The sequence below is a fragment of the Arachis ipaensis genome, chromosome B08, assembly GCF_000816755.2.
Source record: "Arachis ipaensis cultivar K30076 chromosome B08, Araip1.1, whole genome shotgun sequence".
Classification (NCBI taxonomy): domain Eukaryota; kingdom Viridiplantae; phylum Streptophyta; class Magnoliopsida; order Fabales; family Fabaceae; genus Arachis; species Arachis ipaensis.
In genome coordinates, this window is record NC_029792.2 from 125872441 (window position 1) to 125881692 (window position 9252).

General features: G+C 34.1%; 2 protein-coding genes across 3 annotated transcripts in view; one reads left to right on the forward strand and one right to left on the reverse strand.

The window, feature by feature from the left end:
- Window positions 70–5585, forward strand: LOC107613681 (E3 ubiquitin-protein ligase RGLG3). Of its 2 annotated transcripts, none has more exons than XM_016315784.2 (12): window positions 70–222; window positions 926–1222; window positions 1360–1444; window positions 1541–1681; window positions 1760–1873; window positions 2916–3013; window positions 3120–3202; window positions 3281–3386; window positions 3958–4085; window positions 4168–4312; window positions 4410–4466; window positions 5025–5585. In XM_016315784.2, exons 2-12 carry the CDS (start codon window positions 947–949, stop codon window positions 5106–5108), a joined length of 1317 nt encoding a protein of 438 aa, XP_016171270.1. In that variant the 5' UTR covers window positions 70–222; window positions 926–946; the 3' UTR covers window positions 5109–5585. The 2 variants fall into 2 exon arrangements, with proteins under 2 accessions (XP_016171270.1, XP_016171271.1); XM_016315785.2 differs by having other exon boundaries at window positions 4171–4312.
- LOC107613572 (DNA polymerase delta catalytic subunit) overlaps window positions 5580–9252 on the reverse strand; it is a 12641-nt gene continuing 8968 nt past the window's right edge. Inside the window, exons 22-30 of the mRNA XM_016315644.2 lie at window positions 8753–8867; window positions 8503–8675; window positions 8310–8381; window positions 7580–7654; window positions 7404–7493; window positions 7171–7331; window positions 6731–6804; window positions 6537–6624; window positions 5580–6322 (exon numbers count right to left, since the gene is read on the reverse strand). Coding sequence (XP_016171130.1) covers window positions 6235–6322; window positions 6537–6624; window positions 6731–6804; window positions 7171–7331; window positions 7404–7493; window positions 7580–7654; window positions 8310–8381; window positions 8503–8675; window positions 8753–8867 — 936 coding nt within the window. The 3' untranslated portion in view covers window positions 5580–6234. The remainder of the gene's footprint in view (window positions 6323–6536; window positions 6625–6730; window positions 6805–7170; window positions 7332–7403; window positions 7494–7579; window positions 7655–8309; window positions 8382–8502; window positions 8676–8752; window positions 8868–9252) is intronic.

A 9252-nucleotide genomic window follows, 5' to 3' on the forward strand; every position in this document is an offset into this window, starting at 1 on the left:
AGTATTTACTATTTAGTTGACCCCCAAAAAAAATTACTATTTAGTTGACCCAAAAAAAAAAAGTAGTTATGTCTTTTATTTATTTGCTTACTTTTTCTTAACAAAATTGTTATCACTTTCTTTTCTGGTCTCGTTGCTCGTTTTTCTAACAGTTCTCTTCTCTCTTCTCTAAAAGCGTCAACGATAACTCTGCAAAAACGCTTTCTAAATCAAATCAGACAGGTGAAAATGTGAATTCGATGCAATTGCGATTCTATAATTCTCGATCCTAGTTCTTTATTATTTCTTCTTATTATTTTTAGAATCCATGGTGAATTTAGCTTTGATGTCTTAGCAACAAGATTCAGTTACGAAAATGCGATTTTACTTTTTCGGAAAAGTAGTGTTACAGTTAGTTGTGATCATTGACTTTTATGGTTGACTTTATGAACTAGTTCTGGTTTTTCTGGTTTTCTACTTCTCTGTGCTGTTCTGTTTGTTGCGGATGGATCGTTTAGCTGTTAAATTTTACTTAATAATTTGTTTGGATTTAATTTTTATTTATTGTAAATATAATATACTTTTATATAGCATCGTGTATTGTTACATCGACAAAGGTAGTTATCTTTTATTTCCAATGCTTAAATAGTCATCTAAAACAATGATTAGTCGTTAGTTATTAAAATTATTCTCAATTTATTTAGTGACTGATTTTATAAATTGCTGGTGCAAATTTGTTGCAATATTTTGTAATTTAATGGCCTGAAAATGATTCTGCCTTGGGTGTTCTTTGAAGGCAGTTATAGTAAATTGATTTTGAGAAGTAAGCTATGAAATGTAATATGAATGCTAAATAGTTCCAATGAATATTATATGGTTGTGGTGTGATGAGTAATTCACTTTAATTGTTTTATTGTCAATCTAACTTTTAAAAACCTCAATATAGGTGAAGGAAGGCCTCTAAATTATGGGAAACACTGAGTCATATGAATCTGAAGAAAATCTTTACCAACAATCGTCATCTTATGATCAGAGTTCGGTAAATTCTGTCTATCATCAACCTTCTTCTTATGATAGGAGTTCAATCAATACTACCTATGATCAACCCTCTTCTTATGCTGGGAGTTCGTGGAATACTAGCCACCATCAAACCTCTTCGAATGCTAGGAGTTCAAGCAATACTAGGCCTCAACATAAGCAGCAACCAACATTTATAGCTGACAATTTCAGCTCTTTGGATGAGGTTTGGGTTACTATTTTGCTTAGTGATTTAGTGAGAATAATTATTAGTATTGATCTTGCATTACAAGGATCATCTCTATTGGCGAACTGGATCGGCTATCTGTAGCGATATTTTGAATCCACTAAGTTATATTTCAGGTTATTTCTGCTCTAAGAGAAGCTGGTCTTGAATCTTCAAATTTAATTCTTGGTATTGATTTCACAAAAAGCAATGAGTGGACAGGTTAACTTTTTATTTTTAAAAATACTATGAATTTGATATATGTGCATATTAGCATATTTATACAGTGAATGTTGAGAAGTCACTTGATAATTGTAGGCAAGCACTCATTCCATCGAAAAAGTCTTCATCATATTGGAAACAATCTGAATCCATATGAGCAAGCCATATCTATAATTGGTCGTACTCTTTCTTCTTTTGACGAAGATAACCTGATACCATGTTTTGGTTTTGGTGATGGTGAGTATCTGTTTTGATTTTAGAGAGAAATTTCTGTATGTTTATCTTCTGTTGATTATGGTGAATTTGCTTCTGCAGCTTCTACACATGATCAGAATGTGTTCAATTTTTATGCTGATGGTAGATATTGTAACGGCTTTGAAGAAGCACTTGAACGTTATAGACAGATTGTTCCACACTTAAAACTTTCAGGTTTGTTTACAATATTATATTCCTTGGTTGCCGGAATTTGGATCTTGGAATCGAAAGTTTATCTCTAAGAACATGGTTTTGGCAGGAGAATAGTTATCATGACTTAAATTGGAACCTAGTTTTTGGAAATTCTTCTCATGGTTTTTACTTCGATTCAGGGTTTTTACTTTTCTTGAGGTTTAGTATGTTTCTTGTATTGTATCAACATTTGGGTAGGAGATTCTTCTTTAGTTGGTATTTCCATGTCTCTTCTCTTATACACAACTTTAGTATTCAAGACACTACTTTTTTTGTGGCACTTTCAAACCAAGGATTTTGTTAGTCTTCTTAACTCTGTTCTCTGATCTCTTTTCATCTAGTTCAGTAAAAGGAATGTGTCATTCCAAGAAAATGAAAGAATCAGGGAGAAAATACAGGAAAAAGTGAAGACGAAAAGAGAGATTATAAATTTTATTAGTTGAATCAAAATGACTGTACAACATAGGAGTTATATTTGTAGCTATTGGTGTAGCCAAGAGATTTGACAGTAGTGCATAGTAGGATTAACATTATTCAGCTGTTGCAGTGCATAAGAGCTTATCTTCTGGTATTTAGTGTTGCAGTACATATTTTGGGGTTGTGGTACTTGGAGATGGATTGGTGCACTTTATTTAGTATTACTCATTTTTATATGGTATGGAGGTTTGAGCAGTAGCATTGAGATGAGAATGTGATTTGAAATTGTTGCATTTGGCTACAGAGCGATTCCAAAAATCTTGCCGAAGATCTCTTCCTACTTAACTTTTTGTCAAATAGGCTATTTTTTTAGCCTTCTAGGAGGGTTCATCTCTTGGGTTGAATTGATTGAATTTCCTTGTATGATAAGTAAAGGGACTAGTGTGCTTTCTATCATAGTACATCTTTAGTAATCCTCCTGTATTTTGTTCATTTCTATTGTTAATTCTTCATTGTTTTCCAAGAGGGAAAACTCTATCTAAGAGAGCTTACGTATAGTAGCAATGATATGAAGATTTGATTATATAAGGTTTTTCCTTGTTATTAGGTCCAACGTCATTTGCGCCGGTAATCGATGCAGCAATTGATATTGTGGAGAAAAGCAATGGTCAATATCATGTTCTTGTTATTATTGCTGATGGACAGGTTCTATCTACTTATTTTTCTCTCAATAATTTATTTTCACGGCATGAGTAGCTGTGTGTTTCTACTTGTCTTCCTTTTATTGATAGTATTTCTTCTTTCTCTTTAGGTTTCCAGAAATCCAGATGCAGGAGGACGCAAAAGGCTAAGTCCACAAGAACAAGCAACTATTAATTCTATAGTTGCTGCAAGGTAAATCGATATCGTCTGTAGTCTTTTGCTGATTTCTATGGTAGATGTCTCTTACATAAACCTATTTTGGTTGGTCAGTCACTATCCTCTCTCAATAATTTTGGTTGGTGTTGGAGATGGACCGTGGGATGAGATGCAGCAGTTTGACGATAACATCACGGAGCGCTTATTTGACAACTTTCAGGTACTTGTTGGTACTTAAAATATTCAAGTACTGTGTATGCTTCTATAGTAATGAGTTTCAAGAACCTCAAAGTTAGCATATTAATGAGCTATGGGGATAATGTAATACATCAGCCAATTCCAAAATTAAGCACAGTTTATAATTAGTTGGACATAGCGTTTTATGATGCTATTCTCTTTGTAGAGAGAGATATAATATGGAATTCTATTTTCTCAACATTAGTAAGTGTAAGATGACTCTTAAGCAGGTTTACCCAACTCCTAACATGGATTAGGGTGGTTCTTTAGTTAAATTTGAAGATAAACCTTCTATAACAAATGTACCAGTTTCAAATTCCATCAGGCTTTATTTGTGCCATTTTTTCTGCAAGAATCAAACATTCTTTGGCATGTGATTTAGTAATTAGTAGTGATCACTTTGTAAAATGCATAAATTACTGTTCAAAACGTGACTGGAAAATTCAGTGTTCTGTATTTTAATATCCTCTCTTGCCTTATGATTCCCCCCGTCCTTTTTTTTTCTTTTGATGAAATTGGCATATAATCTACTTTGTTCCTTTTTATCCCTTCAGTTTGTGAACTTCACAAAGATCATGTCTGAGAACACAGAAGCATCAAAGAAAGAAACAGCATTTGCACTTGCTGCTCTTATGGAAATTCCATTTCAATACCGAGTTGCCCAAAATATGCAACTTAACAAGTAAGCCAAGAACTGCACTTATGAGTTATGATACTTCTAAATTATATACAGGGAAACTCAGTCCCCAAATCTTTTGATGCAGTAGCGACTCACCAGTCTATCATCATAAACGGCCTCTCCCTCCACCAAAGGAAGTAATAGATCATGATAATGCAGTCCCCATGATTCCCCCTGTGACAGAAAAGCTGGAATCAGCTGAGGAAAAAGCTTCAGCTGCTTCAGAGCCGGTTTGTTTCCTTACTCTTCCAGCTTGTTCTCTCCTTGATTAGATTCATGTTGACATCTCATCATGTTCCCGAGTTAACTCTTTTTATCCTATTCAAGGTGTGTCCTGTTTGCCTGACCAACCCAAAGGACATGGCTTTTGGATGCGGTCATACAGTAAGTCTCATTGATAAGCTTTATTCTTGTTTAATGCTATATCAACATGCTCTAGAGTTTCTTATCTCTGTTTGCTTCAATCACATATCTTAGAAAGGGAATTTAGATTTAGATTTAGATTAACGATGCCACACTAGTGTATGTATGTTATCTCCACACTGAGAGCAGTTTTGCACTAGCTGAAGTTAGCAGCTTACTTCAAATAATATCTTTATCTTCTGTTACATACTATGTTTTTGTTAAAGTCCTTTTAGATTTTTAGATCAAAATTTTTCTTCAAATTGCTTTGTGCTTCGTTTACACAAGTTATGATATTTTAAAGAGAAACAACCAAGTTGGTCATCCACTTCTCCATGTATTATTATCCCCAACATTAATATACACCTGGGTATATATCTGTTAAGATTTTGTTACTACGAACAAACATGATGATGATAAATGCATCCTATTTTTGTCTGTTATGTTTAACTTGCATTTTGAGTATAATTTTCATGTACAAATTGTCTGATAGTATTTGTCATTTGCTTTTCCCTTTTCTTTTGTTTGAATTTTATTTAGACTTGCAAAGAGTGTGGCATGACATTATCTGCATGCCCGTTGTGCCGGCAACAAATTACGACTCGTCTGAGATTGTACACTTGAGCCGGAGAAGAAAAGGGTTTGGGGACGCCTACTCTCGGTCAAAAACAGAAATACAAAGGTGAAGTAAAAAGCAAAAAAATGAGATTGGAAAGTAACTGACGGGTGGTATCTGCTTTTTTCAAGCATTCAAATATCATTTCTTGAGAGCTGGAGATCCTTAATCTATGTTCCGTTGTTACTATGATCCAGTGAAAGATGGATACGTAGTAACATCTACTGTACCATTATTTCTATTTTGGCTTACGGGCGAGGTGTAAAGAATGGCTGGGCAAAGCTGCGATTGAACAAAATGCTTATTGAGTTACATGTATACATAAAGAGTCTGTCAAGGTAAATTTCATCCTGCCAAATGGTCTGAGATATTGGTTTGTAAAAAATAGGCCGCTAGAGGTATAGATGTGTTCAAAAACTTTATTACCAAGGCCATAGTCTCATCGAGACTTGTCTCCGAAATTGAAGAATACAGTGTGATTTTATGTAAATGAAAGCAAAGTGCTACAATTTTTTTCTTCCCATAAGTGGCTAATATTATCACACGATGTAGAAGCCACCTCACTTAGGTGGACAACTAATGCATTTGAAAACGCCTACAAAGTGAATTCACTCATTGAAGATGGAACAAGCCTGTACACCCTCTCTTTCAAGGATCATAATTAAGATATACCTTGTCGAGAGAATTTCAAAACATGGATTTGATCGTCAAATTATCATTATATCTATTTAGTAATCATTGACAACTTATACGATTTCTTGTAGGGTATAACCTTCACATTTAAGTAACCAATTCTTTTAGAAACAAATTTGTCATTTACTGAAACAAATTTATGGTATAAACTTTACATTAACCGTGCCCGAACTAATGAACAAATATACAAGCTTAAATTATGAACTAGACTATCCCACTAGAAAATTCATATCTAGACTAGATATAGACCACGCAAAAATTAAGCCTGGCTACATTTACCTTCCTTCCAGGAGCATGTCATAGGATTCCGAATCCGCAGGCAGACGCAGAGGTTGTACTTCAATCCCCAAAACAGCAAATTAGACGATGCAAACTATTGTAAAATTTAAGATATCTGGCTTTCATGCGGAGAAATAACTAATTATGGATCTTGACAAAATCTTAGAAGTTCCATCGGTCAAGTTGCAGCTTTGCTTCAGCCATATCTTTTTGAGCCTTTTTTCGTCGATAAAAAATAGGACAATCACGACTGTAACAAAAAAAGGCAGTACAAATCAGTTATACTGAGTAACTGCAACCATAATCCAGTGACATGAATAAGAAGAAACTACGAAAATTTCCACTAAACTTATTTCAGCCTCCAGGTTGTGACTGACTGCTAATATAATCTGGTGCTTAAACAAGCATAACTCCAACTAAAATTCTCCCTTAAGTTATACAAAGATATCAAAAATATAAAATACCTTGTACAGAGAACGTCCTGATGAAGTGAACCTTGACATTCCTGGCACTGTGTCCACAACCTCCCAAAAAGCATTTCTAGTTCGGACACTGCAGTCACCCATCACATTAAGTTCAATAGAAACAAAATAGCTTGGACCATCCATTACAACATAACCATCTGAAATTGAATATTGGGTAATGAAGAGATCGCTACCATGTGTCACTGTTTTGCAGTACAGCTCGGCTTCCCTTCCTTTGCAATGGGAGCAAAGAGTGTGATTTCCCTTGCTGAACCAAATGCAACAAAAAATAGTATTATTAGCCCCTTGTGTATCTTTCATATGATACAAACATAAATCTCCATTTTACATTCTTTAAATGTGTGCACAAGTATTATCAGATATGGTACTAAAGCAAATATAAGTCACCTAAAAAACCTTGTGTTACAACTAAGTGTGTTTGGTTGAAGGGTAAAAGGGGGTTTAGGGTAATGGAAAGGTCAGCAGATGAATCGATGGTTATTCAACATATTTCTAGTGTGAAGAGTCTTAAGTATTTTGCCTACTAGAACCAAAAGATGCAACCACTACAATTAGAAACATAGACAATTAACCAGGAAAATATTAGAACCTAAAGAAAGGAAAAATTGGGTACCTAAGTAAAGCTTTGCAACCAATGCAAGTTAGCTGTTTCTTAGCAAATTTCATGATGCCACTGTTTGACGGAGTAGAAATGGAAATAGATCTTGTGTGGCTTCCATGGAGAAGTTCTTTGCTAGCATTCTTCAGAATTGGCTCAAAAATCCTTAGAATTGGCTGTAACATGAAGATAATCAAGATCAAGAACTTTAAATATCGGAGAAAATGTAAAACACTTATCAAACCAACCTTGCTGATTTGATTCTCAAGATAGTATTGGGGATCTATGGGAATATTGTTCTCCAGGACGTATATTGGATCCTCTGATCTCTCATAAGCCTAATTTCAATACACATAATAAAAAGAATTATAAAAAATGCTTTAAAATTACCGAGAAAAACAATGGGGAGTGGGAATGTGAATACCTTGGCACCCTTTGCAGCTTTAATAATGACATACGGTACTCTATCCCCAACATTTGGAGCAGTGGCAGCATCTCGCTGTCAATTACAAATCAAATAGAATAGACTTATGACCACAGAATTAAAAGTCAAGTTTAAAATGATGAAAACAATAAATATAAATCTCATAGCTTAATTAAACAATGCATGGTTTCACAAATAGTTTACAAACATTAGGAAGCATCAACCCATGGGATATAAACATACACAGTGCAAAATACCAGCATCGGAACTAAATCATGTTTTATGACTTTTTAACTATGTATAGCTTTTGAGAACTTGGCTTTGTAGGAATGACTATGTTTTTGAAGATAGGATCAGTTCACCTCACTATGGTTTCCTTGGCAGCCGGGCTCACTCATAAATTTACTTCTGTTTTCTCTTCTTAGTTTAGTTTAGCTGGTTCTTCTCAGATTTAAGAAAATGTTTATTCTCTTCATTTTGTGCTTTGTTTCGCAATCTGTTCTCTTTTACTGCTGCAATCCTAAGTGGTCGACCCTATAATTCATTGCTTTATGTGAATGAATTCTATCTTTGATAAAATATGTATATGATTTTCCTTTTTTTTTCTTTTTTTCATGTTCTTTAGTATGAGACACTGAATGTGATCATATATTACAATAATACTGAATTATTCTTTGCCAAATAAATCTAGTTTAAGAAATAAGCATTGCATTTATTTATCACACCAAACCTTGCGCATCCTTTCAGCAAGTTCAACATGAGCTGCCTTCACTTCATAATCATCTCCTGTCTTTGTCAAACCCTATAAAGTCAATCAAGTTAATAGCAATTATACTTCAAGTACACTCACATCAAATAATGTTCCACAAGAGGCAATTAGCATTGTAAAAAAAATAGAGGATCTGTAGACCCCAAAAATTCACCTTTGTAATAACCAAAAGTGATAAATCCATTCGGTTCATAAGAAGATCTGAAATTGCATTTTTAACATATTGAACTGCCCCAGGGATGTCCCTATCAATCAGTATTTTGTGAAGGCAATCGTTCACAAGGTTTTTGACTAATAAACAATTGTCTCTCCGAACTGTTTCAATACCTGTTGAATGTAACCAAAGTATAAGAAGCATTTCAACAAAGCAACAGGTCAGCTAGTTGATAAAGATTGATGTTTACCTTTAGTGTCCATTTTGTCAAAGTTGTCTGGTTTTGTCCAAAACAAACCAGCATATCTCTTCTTGCTGATTAGGAGATATGGAAAGTAAACCTTCTCAAACTCTAGTTTGATGGGCTTCACATAAAAAGGGTAACAAAATACATAAGAAAATAATAAAAATAACAAATAATTGAATCAATATATTTGGTATTTCACTTTTTTTTTTTTGGTATTTGTTACATAGCTACAATTAACTTCATAGCATTTGCACCTACAACTTAAGATTCTAGCAATCAATTTCACTATAATTTCAACATCTAAAATTGCAAGGCACTGGATGCAATATCATTTACAATGTGGTTACTACATAATGGCCCTAATCACTATCAGCTTTCAACTTTTATCTGGTAACCAATGATGGCTGTATATACAAATGTCCTTTCTAAACTTAAGAAAGCAATAATTGGACAAGGCAACTTTTATTCTCTCCTTCAAAGAAATAGATTATAGAAGATGCAGT

Bases quoted from the DNA above. Each gene is read 5' to 3' on its own strand.
- LOC107613681 (XM_016315784.2), top strand. From the start codon at position 947: ATGGGAAACACTGAGTCATATGAATCTGAAGAAAATCTTTACCAACAA. The intron at 3,014-3,119 runs GTTCTATCTACT...CTTTCTCTTTAG, and splicing joins TTATTATTGCTGATGGACAG to GTTTCCAGAAATCCAGATGC. The intron at 3,203-3,280 runs GTAAATCGATAT...TTGGTTGGTCAG, and splicing joins AATTCTATAGTTGCTGCAAG to TCACTATCCTCTCTCAATAA.